This window comes from Falco rusticolus, chromosome Z (genome assembly GCF_015220075.1).
Source record: "Falco rusticolus isolate bFalRus1 chromosome Z, bFalRus1.pri, whole genome shotgun sequence".
Classification (NCBI taxonomy): Eukaryota; Metazoa; Chordata; class Aves; order Falconiformes; family Falconidae; genus Falco; species Falco rusticolus.
In genome coordinates, this window is record NC_051210.1 from 60882303 (window position 1) to 60908055 (window position 25753).

The 25753-nt window shown below is 38.1% G+C and overlaps 1 protein-coding gene across 1 annotated transcript in view; it reads right to left on the reverse strand.

The window, feature by feature from the left end:
• MAST4 (microtubule associated serine/threonine kinase family member 4) overlaps positions 1-25753 on the reverse strand; it is a 201292-nt gene that overhangs the window by 151168 nt on the left and 24371 nt on the right. The window contains exons 3-4 of the mRNA XM_037372641.1: positions 17171-17245; positions 1081-1112 (exon numbers count right to left, since the gene is read on the reverse strand). Coding sequence (XP_037228538.1) covers positions 1081-1112; positions 17171-17245 — 107 coding nt within the window. The remainder of the gene's footprint in view (positions 1-1080; positions 1113-17170; positions 17246-25753) is intronic.

Here is a 25753-nt window from a genome sequence, read left to right on the forward strand (position 1 = left end):
CTGGCTTACTATTAAGTTTAAGACTTTTCATGTGTCAGAACCAAAAACAAGGAAGTCTTTTCCAAGTCAACAGATGTCCTGTGAAGTACAGGCTTTAGTATGCCATTTAAGTCAGAACAACATAGCAGTTCACTTTCCCAGCAATTACAGTTTCAGTTATTCACATAATTAACCTATCACTAAAAAAAGCTACACAGCACTATCAAGTTGAAAACAACTACAGAAAAATAAAATCAAATAACTGGCCTTTTGTGCAAGGGCTTAGGGTTCTATTCAGGTGTTGCCACACTAACACAAGCTTATTCAAGTACAGTGATACCCTTATAGTCCTAAGGTATTTTTTTGAAAGAAGGTAGCAAGAGAACAGAGTTTGTCAAGACATTTTGCTATGTTCTTATCCCAATACTATCTCAATAAATTACTAATGAAGAACAAAAAATAAACCAGATACAAATAAGAATACAAGCTTTCAAACCAAACAGTTCAAAAACACTAGAAAAATAATTCCCAGGCACAGAAATCTGACCACAGCACAGCTAAAACACAGTATCTGAGTTCATGTTATTGTAACTCAGTAATAATTTGTATGGAACATATAGTCTTTACTTCCACTAACCAAAGCATAGCTTAACAACCCTGTATGTTCAGTAGAACTCATCTATTCTTTGTTCCTACCTTTTCATCCATAGGTATGACTACAGAATTTTGTAAGGAAACAGTTTTACTTACCTGTCAAGTTTCATTTATATCATTCACAAAAAAACCCCAAATTTCTTCCTTGATATTTAACAACACAAAACGTCAATACAAAAGAAGAGCTTCAACAAAAGAACTTCTTGTCACTCTGGAAATCCCCCACAAATGCTCCTCTAGAAGAGGAGGATGGGCATAAAAAAGGTCAATGCACAACCCACAGGTTTTCATTTACAATCTTAATTTCTTTGTATGTGTTTTAAGGCAGATCAACAGCCACATTTAACTCTCATTTTAACTGCCCTGAGAAGAAGACTAACCTAGTCAAAACCTGTCAAAACTACATACTGTACTGTGAGCACAATAGAAAATATTTCATATACTCACAAACTTCCTCTTCTTGGAAGGCTCAACTCCTTCTGCAACAGAAAAAAGTTACACTGTATTAGCAATAAAGCATTTCAATTCCAAGTGGCCTTTTTAAGACAAGTACTGTAATCCTTCCACCACAATACTAATAGACAGACTGAAGTGGTGTATTTGTACTACAAAAGATGATACAGATTTTATATGCCCCACCTTTTACTTTTTGCCTTCCATTCTTATTTGAAATATTAAGATTAGCAAAGTGAAAATTCTACACCTCTTTATAGCAGCCATGTTAAAATGCTTCAAACAATAAGATGGAAGTCACATAAAAAAACCTTACAGTCAGAGCTATGAGGCTTTGGTAACTGCACGAAAATTTGCAAGAGTCAGTGACAAAGATATACAAAGTTCTTAGCAGTATCCATCATTCGCAAAAGTTACCAACAGGATCAACACCTAAATAGGTGACCATTGCCACCAGACTTTCTACACTATGTTTTTTAACCCAAAAATCATTAAGTACACAACAGTTGGCCAATTATAAACCATTATTATTTATTACAATCTTCTGCAAAGTACTAGCATAACATCAGCACTGCTGTTGTATAAACATTTGCACAACTCTTGCTTAGAAGATTTAAAATACTGATTATGGGACTGACCAGATAGCCTGCTAATAAATTGCAGACAGAGTTTATTAGCATTTTAGTGTAGAAGAAAGCCACAAGATCCATAATGTTTTGCCCATCTAAAATAAGCATTATATATATATACACCCACAAGTAGATTATCTTGTATTGTACAAATCACAGAATAGCTGAGGCTGGAAAGGACCTCTGGAGATCATCGGGACAGACCTGCTCAAAGCAGGGCTGATTGCAACAGGTTATTCAAGACCACATCTAGTTCAGTTTTGAACATCTGCTCAGAAAGAGACTGTACAACCTCTCTGGGCCACCTGTTCCAGTGTTCCAACTACCCTCACTTTTTCCCATGTCTCACATGAACTTGTATTCTGACTGTCGTCTTTGCAGTCATGTCCAGCAGGGAGTACAGCCTGCATTTAAATAAAGGGACAACTTGTCTCGCTTGGATACACAGATACATTTAAAGGTGAAGAGCATCACAGAAGACAAGGCTGCATGTGAGAGTGATTCAAGTTACGTGTACGCATGTCCTTAGTCACTCAACCACAATATTTTATCTTTACTTTCAATATCCTCACAAAAGGTTGTTCTCAAGTATGAAACAGTTTGCAATCTGAAAGCTAAAGGGAATAATCACAGAATTCTCTTTCAATGAGAATATGCATATATGCATATATATGTATGCTGTGTACGTGCACACTTATATGTTTATTTCTCACAGCACATAAAATTATAGGCATTGACCAGAAAACGCACATGAAAATACAGCTGGATAGATAAAAATACTTCAGCTGGGTACCTTAGAAAAGACCATAAGGGAATTAGTAATTATGTATTCTTCACAGGCCTTTAAATGGTGTGCAGTAAATAAGGCCCAGGCTGCTAAGTGAATGATAAGGATTAAAATATCAAGTAGCTGCTCAATTCCTGAGCACCACCCATCCTGTTCACTGAATGAGGCAGGAAAAAATAGTGTGAAACAATGTAATTAGAGATCATAACGCAAAAGCATAGGAGAGCAGACTTAGGGGCCTTGGTAACAAATTCTGGCACTTCCTAGGAAGTTCCAGCAACTGTTCAGAATTTGTAATTCAGAATAAGACCTTTTAGCATAACATGTGCTTACATACAAAAGAACAGTTACACCTGCATACAATATTGCATTATGAAGGTGAGTAATTCCCCTAAATTTAAAATGTCACATTCATCATGAACAAAATGTAACTGCAATTTAGAACCCACGTACTTCCCTTTGTATGTTTTTTTTCTTTAATATTTACAATGCCATTGTGTTCTATTTCTAACGTAAAACTTTACTTCCAATGCTAGGCACTATAATACTGTAACAGGCAATGCTTGTAGAAAAACTGCCAAAATGTATGAACAAGAATCACATCCCATTTAACAGAGCTGCAAAGTATACTTCAAATTTGTTTCTTATGATTCAGGTGTGGGTTTGTTTGGGTTTTTTATTTGGTTATGTTTTTTTTAAAATCAAAGAATGTTTGGGTTATAGTTTACCATTATAACACCACAGCAAATGACACACTGTCTTCTGGAGACACTTGAAGTCACAGTAATCTCTTGGCCCATTTTCATGAACATTGTCCTGAAGCACTACTTTGGACTACAGAATGAGCTTCCATAAGAGGTAACTCACTGTAATGACTTGATGATAAAGATGTTAAGAACTGCCGAGATCTCTCCATACAAAGTAAAAAATGAAACAAAACCTTGATCATGTAATTCGTACAGGAACACTTACAAAATGTTACAAACAAAGCATTTGTAAGGCTAGATTTTAGAACAGTATACACATAAACAAAACAAGGAATAAAATAAAACAAATATCCTTCCTCGATAATGTCTATACTCTCATATTTCCTATCTATCACAGAATTAATACACTAAAACTTGTTCTTCTGTCTCAGATGAGGCTGAATTTTTACAGCTTTTACATGATTTTTTCAGTGTCGCTTAGAACTCACCTGACACAAAAGATTTTTGCACAGCCTGAAAAAATTACAGTATCATCAGCTGTGTCAGTACAGACTTTCTTACTCCAGACAAGGCTCAACGTTGTGCTACCTTTGTAATAGTATAACAGAGCTCCACAGCTGGGTCTACACAAAGCAGGTGGGAAAAGTGTAAACATGCTCTACATGGGGCTAGCCTATAGCTTAGATTAATAATTTATTTTCTAGGTACATAATAAACATCCGTACCATTCAAAAACTAAAGCTGCCATTTTTACTCCTCTTCTCCCAGCTGTTTTACTCTCAGCCACGGAAAACAGGAAAGCACTGAACGGTACCATACTGAAAATCACTTAGTTCTTCAGGCTCGCAGTGCTCCAGCTCTATCGCAGTTACGCTGCAAAAGACCTGCAATGACTTCAGAGTTTTCTGGCATTACACCGTTTCCTTTCTGAAAGTCTCAATAAGACTCAAAAGACCAGCTGTTCTAGTTCTGCTGCACAGCACCCAAAACATACGGACTGCTGAAGGTAAAAATGTAGTGGTGTCAAGACCTTCAGATCACATACTTAGCAGGCAAGTCCCTGGAGAACTAAAAAGAGAAAAAGATGCCTTCACTACACCCTGCATGGTTCTCAGGCAGCAGTTCTGCCCCAGAGGGCATCACTATGCTCTTCTGCTCTTGCCTTGCATGGAATCCTCCTCTGGCTGCTTGACTTGGGCTAGTTTTAGGGCTCTTTCATGACAGTGCAATAACACAAAGCAGACTGAATGAACCAGAGACTCCTGCCCTTGAGGATCTTTGTGTCTCAAAAACTGGTCAGAAAACATAGTAAACCTTGACTCAGGTTTAAAGGATCTGTGCACGTTGTGCCATACTGCTCTGATGTTGTGTTAAGACCCATGTGTATTGAATTTAATTGCAGCTATCATTAAACGCCACACTCTGATTTTACTATCAGTATCATGGTTTTACAAGTACAGATACTTTTGGATTATTCCAATTACTATGATTCTTCCTCTGATCCTACACATGTGTAAGACTTCAGTATGGACAAGTTCAGTCAATGCACCAGAAAACAGACATCCAGCCTTATCAAAAAAAACCAACCAACTAACTGAATAAAGGATATTGAACTTCATTCTGGGTCGAACTTTTCACCCTACTAACTGGAAATACGGTTGAAATAATAGACCTATATAAAAAGGTTTAAACAACAGATGTGACTTAGACTAACTAACCTCATCTCATTTCTGTAAATATTACCAGCAAATTACAGAAAAATTAAAGTATTGAGTTTCCTCCCCTATATGGGAAGAAGATGTCATTAATTCATTGCTTGTTGAGGGTTCAATTTAAAAAAAAATCAGTAAAAAGTAGACACATTCATAAGCTGCTAAAGACACAGCTAAAGCTGTCAATACAGGTTGATTTTAGAACCACAGTAGATTCGCTTCATCTTCCAACAACTGCAATGTTCAAATATTCAAAATTTTTTACTTCTCAGAATTTTCATTTGTCCAATGAAGTAGTCTGAAATAATGTACCTTTTCAAGATAAATTCCAGTAATGCATTCATCAGCTGGGGAGGTGTTAAGTGTGTTAAAATTAGTATGAATCATTTTTTACATTGTTGCTCTACCCATCATCATAGTCTGTGAGCATCTGAGGGCTTTCTGGTAAAATGTTAGATCTTAATACACCGCATTAAGAATAGGTTAACACTGTAACATTAACACTGCATTAATAACAGTAGGAAGAAAAAAATCAGCAATAGCACACAATTCACCTTCTTATCATGAGCACTGACAGCAAGTGTTACTGCTTTGAGGGATGCATGTGAAGCATTTTTTTCTTAAGCAATTACTATGTTTTTGCTGAAGAGAAGCTGGGGAATGACAGCAGATTTAGCATTTGGATGTGGAAATAAGGAAAAAAAGCAGAGCAAGTAACATAGTACAGAATTGTACTGATCCATCAGGGAAAGGGCGTGCACTGTGCAAGAGCTTTTTACAAACTAATCTTTTATCTCTTTATAAGATTAATATATCAAGACATTGTATTAATTCATTGTAAATATCTTCTAAGCAAGGCAGTAGCAGGTTATGCTTTTTATTTGATTGCTTCTACCTTTGCCAACATTCAGTTCTTCAGATTCACAGAGCATACTATCAAGGGGCTCAGCATGGAGACAGACCAACCACCCCATCAGCGGAGCCTCAGCACCGCACACCAGATGTGTCTCTCCTGCTGCAATTCCGTTTCTCCATCAAAGCTGTCCTTGTTCTCATGACAACTTACAATGTTTCTGGTTCCAAGAACAGTAATCCCCTGCCTCAGAAACAGTTGACTATGAACCCTAGGGTTGAATTTTACAAATTCACCAGTTCAAGAGAGGATTAACAGATTTTCAAAAAGATGCAGAAAGGTGTTCAGCTCTTTCTTTCTCAAGGTGTTCTCACTTGGACCTGATTTCTTACAAAACGGGTGTAACTACAGAACTGTTCTCCCTTCCAGATGACCCAAGTGAGTTGTTTGGATCACCTCTTTCTCAAAAATCCTGGCTTGTCCCAGATTCAATTCTGTATTTACTTTTTTCAGGAGAACTGTACTGATCACCTCCTTCACTGGTTACAGAAGCCCCCAGTCAAGTTCATCATCTTTCCCTTTCCGCAGTAGCTGCCAAGGAGCTAGGCATTATTAATGCCTGATGGTAAAGCCTGACATTCTGTCTTTCAGCTGAGGGCTTCCATATTCTTTCCAGTCATCCAGATGCAGCCATCAGTTTACCAGAGTTTTTGTTTAGTGTGTGCCCTCACCAATTAAATCAAATGTCATCTCTTCACCAGCATTTTCATGAATGAAAGCTGCCACTTCTGCATGACAGGCTCTGGAAGGTAGTTACTGCTGTTCAGACAAGACTCTTCCAAGCTCTCCCATGTCACCTGCAGAACACTCCTTGGCACAGAACACAAGGCTTCTTTTAAATATTTTTAACTGTGCATTCCAACATACAGGGATGTTATTCTGCATGGTAACTTATGCCCTCACATCCCCAAACACTAAAAAAATCCTCATAAATAATGAATTTGAAGTCATAAATTAGCAACAACTACTGCAGATTTTAACAGGGGATATACTGTAAAAGGCACTCAAGCTCAGATTTACCAGAAAAGGTCACATTATTTTTGCCTAATTCAATGTTCTGTGTTCTATACAATTCATTTTTATCTCTTCAGTTGATTTCCCTGCTTTTGTTACAGGCACTGCTGACTTCATCTTTCCAAGTAGAAACATACCTGTGCATCAGCTATATGGGTTCTGAGTTGATGTAAAAGGAAGACCCAGGTGCCTACTTCAAGCTAGGCATTATCAATTTAAATGTACATTACCTGGATCAAAAAGAATGTCGAACAGGCCACATATAAAAAACATACAATAAAAACAAATCAATTGCTTTATCATGTACAATGCAGAAGCAATTTAAACAATCTATTTGTATTTTCCTATAGATGAACCACATACAACATTTAGATTTGTAACAAACTAGATGCAACTAAGTAAACAGCAGATAAATCAGGTTTTGCTTTGTCTAGTATTCTACAAATTTTCTTATAGCATTAAAGAACCACTGATTCCTATGGAAGAAGGTGAAACATTTCAGAATTATTTCATGTGTTAACAAGGATTTTCCTATGAACTACACTATAGTCTGAAGTTTTTCCAATTATGGGATTGGTAGTAACATTTAGCAACGAAAAGAACTTGCTCAGAAAGAATTACATTGTTTAAGAGATACAATACAAATGACATACAACTAAATTTTGAAATAAATTAACAGAAAGCAAAGAACACCTCCTACACCAGAATGCACAGGCTGTAACTGTCTGTTGCGGGGAAAAGAAAGCTAAAGTACAACTGTTTCTTCAGACAGTAGCAAGCATCTGAATGAATGCCTTGTAGTCACAGCCATTCTCCTGAAAAGAGAGAATACTACAGGAGTCAGTCACTGGAAGAAGTTGTGAGTATAATCTCTTCATTTACCTTGCAAAGAGGAGAAAATAATTAAATTGACTTGGCCAGAAAAAGATAAAGAAAAAAAAAAAAAATCGAAATTGCTACGAAACATACCCTTTTATAGGAATAAAACTCATCAACTCAGAAAAAAGTGCTTATTGGTATGCTTAATTTACACCAACTGAATCCGTTAATACTCAACACTTCAGAGACATACCAAATCAACCAAACAAAACCCCAAACACTGCAGCAGTAACCTACCCATCAAATGAGAAATAGTAATGCAATTAAGAATTATTCAGGCTATGCTTGATAACATTATCTCAGTTATATCTCAAGATTTCAACCAAAAGCAGAAGTGGTAGAACATGTCAATTCTACTTTCTTACAAAAATAATGCAGTGTAGCTTATTTGGAGAATTATTTACTACTGTCATTAGTGAAAGGTGAAAATTCCCTTTCATGAGAAGCACAAACAGAGCAATTAGACTATTGCCAACATTGACTCAGTAAATCTCTGTATTAATTTTCTAGTGGTCTGACCTTTACTTCTTTCAAATACCTCCTAGTAAAATATAATAGAAAACTATTACTTCAGGTTCTGTTTGTTGCCTACCATATTGCACTCTTAGCTCAACTTTTTAAAAATAAATAAATAACCATGTTTCTTCAACGAAAAAGCATGAAAATCCGGAATGAACTTTCCACCTTAAAGTGCACAAAACCATTTCATCTAACACTGCGTTAGAAAATCCATGCTCCATTCTGACCTGCTGTCGTACAGTCTATTTCACCCATCGGCAAAGCACCACATCACCACATTACTAATGGATAAAACTGTAAAGTGTTTGAAACACCAGCACTAAATGTATTCCAGCTGCCAAGTTCACACGACTATTGTCAACTTTAGAATTTAAGAGTGGTTTCATATATTTGGGGGAGGCATATGGGAAAATCACACAAGACATAAATGCCACTTACTGGTACAACTGTTCAGCTGAACAAATATGAAAAATGATACAGTTTATCAGAATTGGAAAATCCTGAATGCCTTTTGACTAAAGTCAAGGACTTCTCCAGGTTCTGTTTGATTGTCTAGGTTATTTCATCCAACTGAAAGCAGTGGTTTAAATCAGGCATACCTACACAGGATTGTGCTTATTATTAAAAAGCAAAAGGAAAAAGCAACACCACAGCACGCAGTGGCCAGCTTCGGCACTTCTTGACAATGCAGTTGCTGGAGACAATTATGCTCACAGGAATCTAGTTGCCTTCCTTTTCCTAGCTGTGGATCATGTTTTGTTTTATACAATGTTTGGTATTATACAATGAGTATGTTTAGCAGCTGCTGCTGAACTTTGTTGAAATCAGTAACTAGACGATAAAATGATTAAGCTTGCCTTTAGTATGAAAGAGATTTGCCTACATTAGACTTCGATCACAACAGTTTTTCTTAAGTCATTTCACACAGGATAGAAGGGGCTAAAAAAAGTCCAAACCCATTTATTCCTTTTTCTAGGACTGCTACCACTAACAAAACACAGGCCTTGCTCTACCTAGACACATGCACAACCATCAGCTGGAAGGGACCATGTATGCTGGAAGGGAAAGTACACTTGAACTAAGTTCTAAGCCACGTTCATCAGAGGAACTGAGTCACGAGAGCCTTTCCAAGGGGGTTCTCGTGCCCATAGTGTCCGCTCTGGGACCACAGAGCTAAGTTCTGCATCTGATCTTCATGCAAGGGTAAAGAGAAGATTTTGGGCAGGCCAGGAACAAAGGGCAAAAATCTGTTTGTTATACTTTCCCCACCTCAAAATCACATGGAACAGCAGTGGCAAACCACTAAATATTCATTTTCAGCAGAAAACAGAAATATATCTTCTGCAGAAAAAGGTTAATTTATGTTTTCTCTGTTCATCATCCCAGATCTTCTGCCCCTTAAGCAATTAAAGGTCTCAAAATTAGGCATTTTTATTAATGTTGACATTTAAAGCAGTATTTATAAATTCAAATTTGATTGGTTCAGCTGACCCCACAGCTTACTGGTAATATACTCCACTGATGTGGAAGAATAGTTCAAGTTTGAGGGCAAGGGACACACTGGAAAAATTAAGACTGTCTGGAGACCAGAAATGTAAGTATCAATCCCATTTGTGAAAACAACTTAGTCTAAATGAACGCTTGATGTTTTCCCTTAAAACCTGTAGTCACATGTTTCTCTCAACAAGCTGAAATTTGATTATTTCCTACAGATCTTTAAATGCCCCAAAATACCTGAAAGATCCATACTAGTGTCTGCCACTCCCAACCAAGAGACATTCTTGCTTAAGAAGCCACATTCTCATGACCTTTCATCTTTGCCACTATTATAAACATTAACATTGCTCTTCATGGGCCTTCTCAACATGTCTCCTACTTTGTCTTCTGCTTGTTTGCCACACTTGGTGCTGAACTGCAGATATTATTACTGCCAATACTGCTCTTCCTGTATGGTAAGCAAGAGGCACCCCCACCACCAGCTGCTGCACAAATCTTCAATTACTAGTCAACACTGCAAAGCAATAAAATCGATTTCAACCTCTCTAAAGACAATATGGCAAAAATATCCTCAATTCTTATTGATACTACACTGCTTTCCCTGCTGACGTTACCCAGGTTAGCTGTGATCTCAATTTTGAGTATCCACTGCAAGGAAGACAAGAAGAAGAAAGGTAATTTTTCTTTGGGGATCTGAACGCTCTTTTTAAGCATTCCTTTCCTTATCAGAAAAGGGATCATAATACAAACATTAGCAGTCTGCTATTTCTGGTTTTATTCACAAGTCTCAAAATGTGTACAGATATACCTGCTGCATCAATCACTGACCTAAAAACTCTGACACAGGCAGGAAGCTGATGTCTAGCAAAGACCACCTTGAGGCACAAACCCAGCTTCTTAATACTGACAATTTCACTGGAAAAATCCTTGAAAAAACAATACAAAATACTAGACCAGTGCTTGAGCACTGTATTAGAATTTGTGAACTCCTGACATTAAATAAATCACTGTTTCAGTCTATGCAAGTTTTTCACCTAAAAAACACAGTGGACAGACAATCCTTCTCAGCTACAGAAAGCAAAATTGTAACAGTGATAAATCCTTTTCTGTAATTTATATCATCACTTGGTCTCTCTGTATCTGCTAGCAATAAAGTCAGGTATATTTTATAGTTGTTGTTTGCACTACTACAATTCTAGGTAAATTGAGATTAGGGCCTAGATAATATTTCAGTTTATTGCCATTTAATAGCCAATTTCATCCCACTCCCTTGTCTAACATGGCAGATGGATTGTTCTAAGTCAAACTACAGTAAATCACATCAGCAACTGTATTAAGTTTGTGCAAACATTACATTTTTTTAAATTCCCTTTTACCTTTGACTGATAATCCTATTTATACTGTCTTAATAAGGTCTAACAGTGTACGTGAAGGTTACTTGAATTTATACCTCTCTCTAGTATGTTAGTCGGCTAGTTTCTGTTGTGAAATATCTACTAATTAATTGGAAGAACCTTCAAATGCCACAGAAATTTCTTGTGTGACAAGTCTCAAAGACCCTCAAAAAAAAAAAAAAAAAGATTTTTAGGACAAATACCTTCAGTTAGGCATCTATTCCACATGGAAAGTTAAAGACTGCAAACCACAGTTTCTTCTCTACACTTTCTAGCTGTTTTAAAGCCCACAGGAGGCAACCCAATCCTAAACAGACTTCTGCCATAGGGAATAGCATAACAAATCCCTCCTAGTCCCTGTACTGATTTATATGAGTCATCTGGCAGGCTAAGTCCAGCAGCTTTCACCTTTCCTGCAGTCATGCCACCAATATATCTGAGTAAAGTAAAGCACTTGTGTATTTCCCATGGTAATTTAATTACTGAAGACAAGTACATGCAGAATAAAGTAGGTCTCTGGGGGAGAAAAAAAAACCTGTATTTTTGACAACACAAATCTTATCTCAGTACGGTTGAAATACCTCCCAACACTGGTGCCCTCATCCCCCTGTCATCATCCTACTTCTTGGTAAACGTTTCAAATTCTAGCCCACAGTTCAGTCCCACTCCATCCCCTTTTTTTTTTTTTTGTGTCCACACTATGCAGACATCCCACACCTAAATGAGGATGTATGTCCACTAATGTAATCATATCTTAAGACTACACTTCTGTAATATTCTTTTGCGTACATACTAGCCTTTATGCCAGCCAAACAATTTGCACCACAGCTATTTCTATTTTTAATCAACTGCAAGCACCACTGAGATAGAGGCCACACATATGAAGCAACAGCTGAAAACATCTAATTATAACTTGGCACTACCTTCTACAAAACTGAAGTTTTACTGAGTAGAAAAAGGAATACTGTGGATTAATTTTGTTTCCATTTTGTGGTAGAAGGCTGTAAAATCTATCCAGTAAAATGAATATTACTGACAGACTGACTTGCTCAGACTAATTTTATAAGGAAGGCAACCTTAAATTGCCAAAGAGAGGATCCACTTGTAATATCTGACTGCAAGCTATCTTCTGCTTCTATATTTATACCTCTGCCAGACTCTCTAACGCTTGATAAACATAACTTTCTAGCAATCAATTGACTATCAAATCAAACCTCTATCAGCTGTTGCCAGAGAGGAGCGCTAGGGAATAGTACTTTCTCTGCACTCCCCTGCCTACCGGATGATTTATTTTTTAAAAGAGCAGATCCTGTGATTAATAAGTTACAGTAATACCTTATTCTTGGAGCAGACTCTTCAATTAGTGAATTTACAGCAAATTGAATTAAATACATGCTGAAATTTACAGCAAAAAGCAGTAAAGTTCTAAGAATGCATGTGGGTTTAAAATTTACTTAAGATGTAGTCTAGCAAGATATACAATAGCATCTGATCCATCTAGCCACTTATTACTGATAGTCATAAGTAAATAATTCTTTTTACTGAGGCTTCCCACCTATTTAAGACCTTCAGTCTAGGTTTAGCAGGTGGAGACATGGTTCTCAACAGCAAACTATTTCTTTACAACTTCAAGTCACGAGACACAGGTAGGTAGAGAAGAACACAGTTCTAGAAAAATGTTATCAGCTTAAGAGTTACAGTATGTGCAACAGTGACCACTGCAATTCCAGAAGAGACCTCGTAAGCAATAAAGAATGCTTTAAATAACCTTTATTTACAGATGCTGCAGAAATTTTTCAGTATGAGTTAAAATTACCATGCTCTGTAACCAGTTGATAAGGTACTCACACCAGAAAGACTTGGAAACAAACAATCTCTGCTGAAACGTCCTCTCTCTTCACAACCAGCTTGCAGTTTTTAATCTGATTCATTCTACTATCATTCTACTATTTCCAAGCTAACAAAATTCAAAATAATCTTCATAACTGCTATCTACAAGCATTCTGAATGTATACTGGCAGTCTATATGGAATACAGATTTATTCATATTATGTACTGAAACACAAGAGTTTGAAAATAGTCTGAATGCTTTCCCTTATAACTCCTTCACAACTTCCATGCTCCCATATCAAATTGATTTTTGGCTGTTACCTTTCCCAGCTTTATTTTAGATCATTACTCCTGCAGCACTTTTAACATTGTCTTCCTGTGTTTGTATTTGTTATCCAAAAAGAAGTTCTAGGAAACAAAATATTCAGCAATACTTTATATTAAGCTTCCATTTCATGGCACCACCAAATAATGTAATATATATGGCAAAAGATATGTAAAGACTACATCTACACTAGGTTTTTTTTATGTATGTCTGAGAACACACCCTGCACTGTGGGTCAGAGCAGACTAGTTAGAACCCACAGTGTTTCAGCATCTTTGATACGGTCTATACTGCTTATCAGCTAAAAGATGCTATGCTGAAAAGGCCACTTGAGAGCTCTGCATCACCACAGAGCAGGCAGAGGCTAGCATGCGGTGAGTACCACACCCTTCGATCAGACAGTTGGTCACACTGGAAAGGACCTCTGGAGGCCATCTGGTCCTGTTCTCCCTTCAGAGCAGGGCTAACTTCCAAGTGACAGCAGGCTGCTCCAGGCCTTTGCCACTCAAGTTTTGAATACCTTCAAAGGTAGAGCCCTCTGGGTAACTCATTCCAATGCTTAAACACCTCAATTAAGAAAAATTTATTCTGCCTATTCAGATTTTCCCTTCTGGCAACCCGTTAGTGTTTCCTCTCATGTTTTTGCACTGCACCTCCATGAGCGTGTCCATCTATTATGTGGTGAAAGACAGCCATTAAATCCCATCTTGGCCTTTGCAACGCTGAACAAACCTAGCTCCTCAGCCCCTCCCTGTACAAAATGAAGTCCAGCACCTTTCTTCTACCAGGGGCTCAAGTTTGGATGCAGTTATTTCAGATGCATCTCTTAAGTGTCAGTTAGAGGGGAATAATCACCTCCCTCGACCTACCAGCTATGCTCTTTCAATTTTACCTACTTTCTGCACACCCTGTAATTGCACAATATACATATTTGTAATCACAAATACATAAAGGTACTGTTCATACCTTCAGCAGCTGTTTAGCACTGGTTAGATAAGCTAAATACTCCTGCCACTGCCTGTTGTTGCTCATTCTGCTGTCAAATGGTCACTTTCACACCCAACGCATGATATGAGGCAACTCAATACTGCATGGACGGAGGAAGTACCTCCTCCAGTACCTAGAGAGAAGAGTCCTCTCAAAACATTTTTATTACTTCTCTCTCACATGCAGGTCAGTCTCAACCACTTCCAGGCCTGACCCAAAAAAGACCGAAGACACAAGGTTGCACAGACAGGACTAACCTAGGAACCTAGAACCGCCACCAGCTGTAGGCCCTAAGATCCAGATCCAAAGAGAAATCTGTAGAGAAGAGGCTCACCACTGTTTGAAGCCCAGCCTTCCCCGACTTGCATCAAATCAATCAATCAAAGTCTGGACACAAGCTCATAGCTGGCCAAATTCACAACACCGTATCTTTACAACTCTACTAGCTTTTGCCAGGACAGGCCAAGATGCTTTCCACTCAGTAAGGATCAGTCTCCACATTGGAAATTCACAGAGCATGTCCCTTGCTGCTCCGAGTCACCCAAATCACTATGCCACAAATGCACTTCTCTGGGTTCAGGACAATCTGCAAAATGCATGCTGACATGCAGGCAAATCACCTATAGTCTGCTGACCATAGACAGAGGATCTTCTGGGCAAGTTGTACCTCAGCATCCTCTGAATCAACACTGCTGCTTTCATGAGATACACCGTCTTGCTTCCAAGTCTCCCAAATATAGTTGTTCTCTCACACCCATGAGGTTAGGAGACAGATGAAGGAAACCCAGGGACCAGACATGTAGAACAAAACACCCCTACAAGCCCCCCAGGATGTATTCCTAGGCACAAGAACAGTATTCCCTCACCAGTCTGATGGTCTTCCCCCACCCCCAGTGTCCCTGATACAGGCAACAGTCTCAGTAAGCTGTGCAGGCTGGGCTTCCATAACATCCTGCCACCTGGGCAAGCAGCTGCTGCGCAGGAAGGCAAAAGGACTAAAAGGGGTTCCATCAGTCTTTATGGAGCCAAGAGACAACATACCATTTCAAACTAACAATTTTGCTGGGTTTGGGGGGGGGGCTGTTTGAATTTTTTTGTTTTGTTGTTTTTTAAACTAGAAAGTGCTGAATCAACAGGCTTAATGAAAGACATGTTAGTTTTGTGGATGGCAATTTGCCATCTCCAGCCTAAAAGCAGCTGGCAAAGTAGCTGTTGCTTTAGGATGGCAACAAGACATGAGAATGGTGGCTTCTGTACACCTACCTACCCCTACCACCAGGAGCAAATGGCAGCTCATCCTGAGGCAATAAATAGAGACCAAGGAGAGTGATAAAACAAGCTGTTGGAGAAACTTCTGCCAATGGGAAGCAGTGAATTAATTCCTTGTTTTGTTTTGCTGGCATAGGCAGCTTTTGCTTTACCTCTCAGCCTACAAGTTTTCTCACTTTTACACTCTATTCTCTTCCTGATCCCACCAGGGGGGAGGGGGGAGTAAGCGAGCAGCTGTGTGGGTCTTAGTTGTCAGCTGGGGTTAAAGCATGACAGTACAGTAGGGCATTGGAGTATGGTGGAAAACTGCTGAAAAACTAGGTAATAAGAGGAACCAAAAGCTAACACAGCTTATGTCCACAGAACTGCACTTCGGTTTATTTTTCTTTGACTTTCCACATTGAGGGAATTACCTGGACAGATTCTAACATTACTGCGCACAGAAAGTAGCTAGTCAAGAGAATGGGCTCCTTATGAGACAGTACAGACTCACTCAAAATTATTTTCCACTCTTACTTAAAAAATAATAATAATAATAAACAACCCCACCACCACCAAAACATACTTAATTCGGTTTTACATCTGTAACCCCCAAAATGCCCTTCCCCTAGACCCCCAAACCAACAGCTTAGTAATGACAATGTTTTTACAGGCTAAAAGGAATAATTAATACAAGTTGGGAACAGTAGCAGTCAACACAACTAATAATTAGTCAGAAAGAACTGGGCTAACAATGGTGATTGAAGTCATAATTTAGAATGCAAGACAATGTCTGTGCATTTTTCTTTCTTTCGTAAAACCAAGGCTTTTCTTTCAAGACCAGGACTACTGCCACTGATCTACTTGAACCTGTATCAAGACTGTATGTAAATAATTTGATGAATTCTGCAAGTCCATAAATCTAAACAAAAGTGCAGAACAGGATTTCTGGAAGTGGTAGTAATGGATACACAGTTTCATTTTTGCTGGACAATCACAAAAAAGATAAAAAGTAGATACAGTTTAACAGTTACTGATGCTCTAAAATACCTGTTACTTTTTATTAGCCTAGAGAAGTTCCATAGTAACATCATGCTCTCTGAGTATCTCAAAGTTTTTCGTCGTACATTGTTAACAGAAAGCGTATCTCAAAAAGGTGAAACCACCTTACAAACTAACCAGTACTGCTATTACATCTTGTAATATCATCTTTTGATGCCGTCTTTTTTTCACTCTGAAACACCATATCATAGCTTGATAATAGACTATTTGATTATTTTCCATATCCTTGCCAATTTTGTAATTTAATGAAAGCCTTTTAAGAATGACAGAAGCGAACTGCACGTGTTTAAGAAAACTGTCACCACGCAAAGAAAACCAAAGTAAAACACTTCATGCAGGTTCTACTTCACTTTGCAGATACAAAATACCTCCCCCCAACTTTTTAAAGTACAACAGCCGCATTTGAATATGAAACTCTCCAGTGCTGAAGTTCACTTTTACAGACAGTGATTGTATCATTTGCAGATAAGTAAAAATAACTAAATCTCCCACCAAGCACATAGAAGAGCTGCTCTCTAGTAACAATACTCTGCTGACACAACATTCCATTGTGAAAATGGTCCCTCAGTAAAGGCACTCACTTTTGTAGCTGTTGGTTCCACTAGCCTCTGACGGTGGCGTGCTGAGTTGAAATGACTCTTCTGAGGTGCCCCTTCCTGACAATGAATGGAGAAAGGGGAGGAAGAAGAACAGAGAAACAGGGGAAAATGGATCATGGAGGGGACGGAATGGAGGATGTTGGAGAAGGGAGAGTATTTAACTCAACTGCATTTTCACTAACTTTGTAAAAGCTTTATTACATCAATTTCAATAATACCACTGTATAAATATCACAAAGAAATGACATTTTTGCTAGAAGTAGCCTCATGAAGCTTTTATATTGTGTTATTCATATGCATTTAATGATGCCGTCTACTTTAAATAGACATATATGCACACATGTACACATGACTACTTCATTTCTAGATACACACATTAAAGTTTAAAAACCCACCCGTTTCACTCTTCTCAAGTATACACATCATCTTACGTTTTCTGTATCAATTTAAGAAGTTACATACAAAAGAACCCAACCCACTAGCCATCCCACCCAAATGGATTCATACTCTAAAGACCAGCATCTCCTCTAATAAAAGAAAGACTTTTCAGATTCACATTCTCCACCCAGACCTTCAACAGACTAACATAGTTCAGGTATTTTTACCTAGCAGAGGTTAGTACCTTTTCCTGAGAAAACCTGAGAAATAGCAGGCTCACAAATGTAAAAAGATGAGCATTTTCTCTTAGGAAAAGAAATCTGAAAGAGCATTCCACTGAAAAGATGGAAGCACAACAGTCTTCATCACATGTGTAAAACTCTTCAGGATAATACCTTACTGCAGCCACTCTTAAAATTACTTGGATTTTTGCAGCTGCAAATAAAGGACTGCCTCCTAGGCTTTCAACAGTCCACCGCTCTGTTGTCTGTTCTTGCTGTTTCTTGTGGTTTACTCCTACTGATTAAAATCCGTACCGAACAATCTCTAGAACAGAGACCAGTCTGTCCCTAACTTTCTCCTACATGGATGGAGCTATTCACCTTTCAAGAAAAAAAAATTTTGAAAAATGACATCCACATACCAAACTGCCTAAGTACCAAAAAAAATTGGAACTAGAAAAATAACTTAAGCAAAAATACATACTTTGAGTAACTGTACTGTATAGTCTGAGATTTTACAACGGGGAAAACTTAGCATTTGTATCTCCTTTTCCTCCAATGAAGGGAAAGAATACTACAGATTTCTATTTCTTATGCTGGTGTTACTACCTCTCAGGCTTTAGCAGATCAGATTATTGGAGAAGTTTTGGTTCTCTTTCACACTGACACTCCCCCTTTTACTGAAATCGTCTTGAAACTCTTCAGACACCTTAAAGCCACACTGAAGAGGCGCGACTCTAGTACATCTAAAAAATATCCTCAATTAAGGTATTAGGATGAACAGTTTTTCTGGAAACTGATTCAATTTTTTTCTTAGTTCTAGACAGCCTGCATTCAATTTAACAGCCTTGCAATGTTTTAATCACCTGAAACAACAGCGCTTGCTCGGTTTGCACTCAAAATTAAGAAAATTTCTAAGTTAATTTGCTGCGTGACTTCTACCAAATACGGCATCTGAACTTTCAGGAGATAATTTCTCAAGATTTTATGGCACTGATGGAAGAATTGGAGGTGGTTTTTTTTCTGGTGTGTTTTGTTCTTTGCTCTTGACATATTTTAGTATTAGTTATTATGTCTGTTCTCCCTTCCTTCCAAGACTTTTAACAATCTGCCTAAAGATACTTAATCTTGAGTCCTGTTTTTGACAGCTTAAATTAAGATTATTAAGAAATACTTACACTTTCACAGATGATAACCAAATAAACAGGAACACTTCTACATAACACTGCTTCTGCTAGAATTCAATGAGAGCATTTTTTACTGACATACGTGCACAAAAAACAAGGTAGTGCAGGAAGAACTCTCAAAACACCAAGTTGTGCCAACCAGCCAAAACCGAAGCAAATCTTGGGTTTGCCTGTAACTGCGTTTTTTAAAGGCTAGTTTTAAAATACAGTGCTGTTTCTGGCCAAAGCACTTGAATTAATCTGGTTTCTTTTTTGCTTTGCACTCTCCAGCACTTTTAAGTACATACTGAGGAATGCAAGGGTTTATTTTCATTGATATGGAACATGAGCACTATTACTGAAATCAGAAAAAGACGACAAGAGGTTATTTATCCAATGCTGTCCATATCCCACACAGCACAACAGTCAAAAGATTCTTCCAGGATATGAGAGATACTAGTTCAAAATCCTCTACCTGCTGAATATTCAGAAGACAGAAAACCTATATTTAGTTTCTTCTCCAAGATACTATAAATACTCTGTCTCAATCTCTCCACAAACTTTCCAGTTAGACAGCCTCTCATTGCTGTAATGAGTATGAACTCTACAGTCTGCTACTTCAGGTATTGATCTGATGGGGAGGAAATGTGGGTCAAGAGTCTGCTCCAAATGACAGGAAGCAGAGGATGAAAATTCATGAGACCATTTCCCTTTCTTTATCACTTTCAGAACCAGTACACAATTCCTTCTAGGAGTCTTCTCTTAAAAAAAAAAAACAAAACAACCCAAAACCACAACACACCACCAAAACCAGTTGCATTTGTAAAATGCAAGATAGATCCGCTCATATTTCTGAAAAGATATTCACAGGGTTCTTCAACTGAAAATACATTTCTACTCAATTTGGCAAACATTTCTCGTGATCTCGAGACTCTGCTTTTCCAAAAGTAGTTTTTACCACTCCTTAACAAAAAGGCTTCCACTCTCAGCAAGACACCATGCAAATCCAGCTATGTAACTCAAAAGTATCTAGTGGAAATAATCAAAGATTATAGCCAGCTTGGGAAGGTTACATCATATTCAGCGAATTAAAGACAGCAGGAAAAGTGGAAACTAACACTAATTAATAGAATCAGCATTACAGAAAAATTAGTTGTCTAACACTTGCACAAACATTTGGTGACAATTGCAGAAGGCTTTTCTACTGATGGTACTGTCTTTTGACAACACTCCATTAAATTACTGGTGTAACTGACTAAAGTTAGCAGGAAGTACTAGGGCTAGGTCACCTTCTCTCTTCTCATTTTGGGAGACACTCTTGAAACCTTTAATCATTTCTTTCTAAATTCCTCAATGCCTTTTCCCATTATCATCTGACATTAAAGTTTAATGTAGTTAAAAAACAGATGCTTGAAAAGGGTCTCCTTTCTACCACAGCTTGGATCCAATGGTAGGGTCCACTTAATCCTCACATTAACCAGCAAGAGTGCTGGTCTTCAGAAGCCCTACCTTCTCTCTTATTAAGGTTATTAACCCATGGTACAGGATCTCCTGTTACAAACTGAGAAGCTGGGAATTCTTCTCTGTTACGGGGCAAGGTTTTTTTCCATCTTGTCTCCCCTTTAGAATGCATTTCAGGAGCAGTTAAGAGCTGCAACGAACAGTTTACACCTGAAAAATCCCAATACAGCACAGATACCATTTCAGAAGCAAAAAAGTATACCCAAACTGGTGTGATTATTCCTGTGAGAATGGAAAGAGTCTTCAGGCTATTAAAATGCTTATGTGGGCTGTGCCTCCAATGACACCAGCCAAGTTGGTACACCAGTACAACATCCTTAATTAAATGTATCAACAGTCAATTTTATTAGCACAAAATCATCAGATGGGTAGACTTGGTGCAATACTGTCTTTTAGCAGGATTAACATCAGCAGATCCATGATATACTGCTGCAGAGAATCCATAGTAGTTTTGATACTAACAGACAGTAAAACTCAAGACAGCTACCAGATTCACTATCCCCTGTGTTAACAACAAAGGAAATTTCAGTTCTATTTTTAATCATAAATGTATTCCTCTCACTTTTGTGCTGCTAGTCACTCGGTACCAAAAGCTTCACATCCTTGGTTGGACACTGGATGTGAGCCATGCCACAGCTTCCCACCATGAAGACTTCAGCAGCAACCAGATTCAGGAGCTCCTTTCCCCAGCTCTTCCACCAGCTCATTCCTGCTCTAAAGCCGGAGCTCACTACTCCACCTACTGTACCTGTACAATTGTGTGTGGTTCTAGTCTGTAAAGCCCCACACTGAAAGAATTCAGGCCAAACATAGCTGCTGTGGGAGCAGGGAGGGTCACAGCCAGTCTGGTGAACTGAGACCTGGGCTGCTATGAAATGGATCACCGAAGTGAACAGCCAGACTGGAAACTCCATATGCCACTCTGCTACTAAAGCTTTTTATGACGGAACAGCCAGCAAAGCCTAGCAGGCAAATCCAGGCAGGGAAGAAAGTTTATCATCAAGAAATGTTATCACATGAAAAGAGCTACCTTGAAGGTGCAACTGAGATCAGCAAGAGATTAACAAAAGCTGTTGGGACAGCACATGTGAAAAACATAACCGGAATTAGAGATCACAATAAAGATGAGAGTAAAGACAAGCCTGTTCTTTCACAATGGAAAAATTCAATATAAAGCATCTGACGTATGCAGAGACATTAGACCGTATGCATACAGGTTTTTCATTACATGATAACCTTATGCCCCTTAGTATTGCATTCCAGCTGATAAAAGAAACCCACAACCTTCTGCAAACATCAGCCACATGTACTGCTCCAGACAGCACTGTCTAATAAGGGCAGAGAAGCCACAGGAAAGAAAAGGCTAGGATCAAGGTCAGTGTCTCAGAATCACAGCGATCCTTCATTTAAGAAGGAAACAAACAAAAAAAATAATCTGCACATTGAAAAGGCTATGCATTCAGAGAAACTGCGGTTATTACCAGCAAAGCACATGTGGATGCATGATACCCTCACAGGGTGAATGTCCTTTCCAGAGAAACAGGTCAGTCGCAATTATCAGTTGACATAATAAAATGGCAAAAAACTAGCTCCTTACAAAGGGCAATATGATTCACATCAACAAGGAGAGCTGAAGGAAACACGGAAGAATCCTACAATTCTCAAACATAGCAAAGTATTTTACATAGATGGAATGCAGAAAACTGGCCAGGAACCAGAAAGATTCAGAGATTTATTAAATTTAACAGCTGAGTAGTCTGAGAAACACCCTTGTGGAAAACAGTCACCTGTAAAGAAAAGAAGAAAAAAAAAAAAAAAGAAAAAGAAGAAAAATCACCAACCCCCCCACAAGAGTATAAGGAGCATCAAGTATTGAACATGCTAGACAGCTTATTTCTAAAGGCACAGAAGCCTGAAAGGAGTTGTGAGGAGAAGTCTTGGCTGCATATGCTGGTAGCTAATTCAACAATGTACATGCTTTAATACTGATACCAAAAAAAAAAAAAACCAAAAAAAACAAAAGCACTTTCCATAAAACAAGTTATCATTAACAGCATAGCTGTTCTCATGAAAATAGTATCAAGAGACAATGAAGTGAGAACATCAAGTGACACAAGCACACACTCTTATCTGAAGAGATTTCTACCTAGAGATCGAAGCAGTCACCATACTTCTTTTTTCCTCTCCATTTTTACTAGCTGCCAGACCAAGATCAGAAGCAACAATGGCAGTAATTTCATACAGATGAGATGAATTCACCAACAAACACCACAGCTGGTGCCTGACAGATTTACAAGTATTTAGCTTTTAGAATTAAAAAAAAAAAAAAAAAAAAAAAAAATCACAGCAACAACATCCACTCAAATTTGCTCAAACTGCTTGGCAGTTTTATGGCACTTCCCCCTAACTGCATCCTGTCGAACACTGACAATCATTACAGTATTTGAACAAAGAGTGCTGGTCCATTTTGATGGAGAAAAAGGCAAGAATTAATAACTGACAGGATTTTCAGTGATACTAGAGAGAACACACATGAAAAACAGGTGCTTTAAATATGATCTGTTCTCTAGAATAGCTCATTTGCAGATCTCATTAATTGAAAAGTGCCTGAATCGCCTCCCTGCCATCTCCTTAGAGCCTGAAGACAGGAACACACACTTCACATACCTACAAGCCTAACCAGCTTTATTGTGTTTGGCATCGGAAAATCTTTGTATTGATTTGTCATATAGACTCCACAACAGTCAGTAATGTTACTGAAATAATTTAAGGTGTCTTTAGGGTGAAATGGGCAATCAAAAAGCATACAGTACTATGTTTTGCAGCAGTGCTAAACAACTAACTGGAATATTCCATTCTTAAAGCAAGGGGCGTAAGGTGCTACAAAAACCATTAAGATGACATCAGTCCTAAACACAAACAAATAAAATACATAGGAACTGAAGGGGAGAAAATAAAATGTACACACTAAAAAGGTGGTGGTTTTGTCATAATTCTATTTTGAAACCCCAAAACACCCTATAAAATAAGACAAGATCAGTTCTGCCAGAATCTTGTCACAGATGCTCAAAAATGAGCAAGCCCTCAGCTGCCATCTCAATCAGAAAAGAATAGGGTTTTACTGTGAGCTTAAAGATGACATAAGAAAGTCAAGAAACAGCACAAAACCAAAGTTGGCATTACTGGCAGAGCAAATAGCAAGCAACATAAAGCAAAATCCAAACACTCATGACAGAAATTTATGCTGAAAGATGAAGATCTACACAGAGTCCTAAGAGCATAGACAAGAAAGTAAACCAAGTGCTATTTGAGAAATGAAACTGAACTAACTCAAGAGTCAATCAAGATGTTACACCAGTTTAGCTGGCACATTCTCAGAACTAAGACAGAGACTGCTGTCTTCAGAAGATCAGGGACAAACACAACAAGGTCTCTGCAGCCATCTCACACAAATACCTTTTAATAAAAAAGTCAGAATCACTTACCACTACTGCAAAGCATACAAATACAGTAACATCCCCTACCTAATGATATACATGACTTGCTTTACGTTAGATCTTCTCCTCTGCTGCCAACCAACCCAAGAAAATTGTAGATTTTGGCCACCTTGCCCTAAGAACAATTTTGAACTGTAGCTTATAGACAACAGCAAATATTCAGAGCATAAGGGGAAAAATAAGAAAACGCTATTCAGCTTCATGCTTCAATGTTAAAATTGCTATTTATCCTTGTCAAACAGTCACAGATACAGTCTAATAATACAACATACTTGGTCGCTACTCCACTTACAGCTAATAAACTACAATAATCTTTTATGCTTAAACAGAAACACACTACTACATCTTGAAGAACTGCAAAAGGAAACAGCACACAAACTAATAAAGACTTGGAGTACCATAAAACATAGCTTTTAGCCTGGTCATAAATATTAGCTCTTCCTAATTTTTCATCTGTATTACTCCTTCCTTTCTTGCACTTCTCTACATTTACTAAAATCTTGAAGAACTTGAAGTAATTTAAAACTAGGAAACTCTGTTCACAGGGGGCACTGGAGTCCTAAAATCAATTTTCCACCCATAACCTAAACTTTCCAGCTGTGCCCGTGAGTGTTGTATTCAGAAAACGTAAAGCAGCAGGGATTATTTTCAGGTTCTGCACACAAATTCTGGCTGCTAAATTCCCTAATGTACCTGCAGAACTTATGTACAACCAAACCTTTTTAACGCAACTGAAATGGAATCCTCCTTCTTGTAGCATAATTTAAAAGCAAAAAGATAAAATACATTAGAACACTTTGCAGATCAAAAGAACTCAAAACAGAAGTTAATACAAGCACACACACACCATACACTTTTTAGCACATCTACATTGCTTTTCACATAGGAAGAGAAAGTTGCACTGTGGGACAGGAGAATAATCTGCATTAGCTGAAAGGCATCTTCAGATATATTTATGTGATATAGCATCATTTATCTGTAGAGAACACCAAGAATATTCAAATACACAAAACAAATATGCAAAAAACCGATATGCTTTCTAGGTAATTTAAGTTCTGAAATTCTAGCTTTCTAGGGCTAAAATACTATCAGAAGAATCATAACGTGACACTTAAGACAACACATTAATGTCCTTCAGTGCACTGTACAAGCTAGGTGTTCTAAAAACTACCAGGTTCCCAACAGCTGAAGAAATCCAGGAAAACATGAGCTGTTTGGTAACAGGAACTATTAGTTACAAGCTGCATCTTTTAACTAAGGACAACCTTCCAGTTTCTTTAAGATTGTGGTTTTGAAAACTTAAAAACATTTTTGTGACATTTGATCACTTGGAAATTTTTTCTTTTACAGCACCTGCATAAGGATAACGTTTTTGGTACAGTGCTGCTAAACTGGATCTCCTGTATCTGACAGCAAAGGTTAAAACCCACCATCCTTTAATACTTTTCAATGCAACTGTCTCCTTGTTTTGACACAGTGTCTTGGCTAGGGAGGACACCCAAGTGTCATACCAAGTGCTGTTTGATATCCCTATGAAGCTATGCCAACTATATATATAAAACCAAGGAATTTCAAAAACGACAGAGTACTCCAAACATAACATGCTCTGTAGAAACTCAGAGTTTACATCTAAAGTCTCTGAAGAGTTTGCTTTCCCTCAAGGGTACAGACATTGGAGTGCAATTATCCTTTCTATCACTAATCCCAGTTTCTGCAAGGCACTGAGGAGTGCTCAACTTGAGAACTGAAGTCAAGGCGGACTTGAACAAAGAGGCAGGGGAG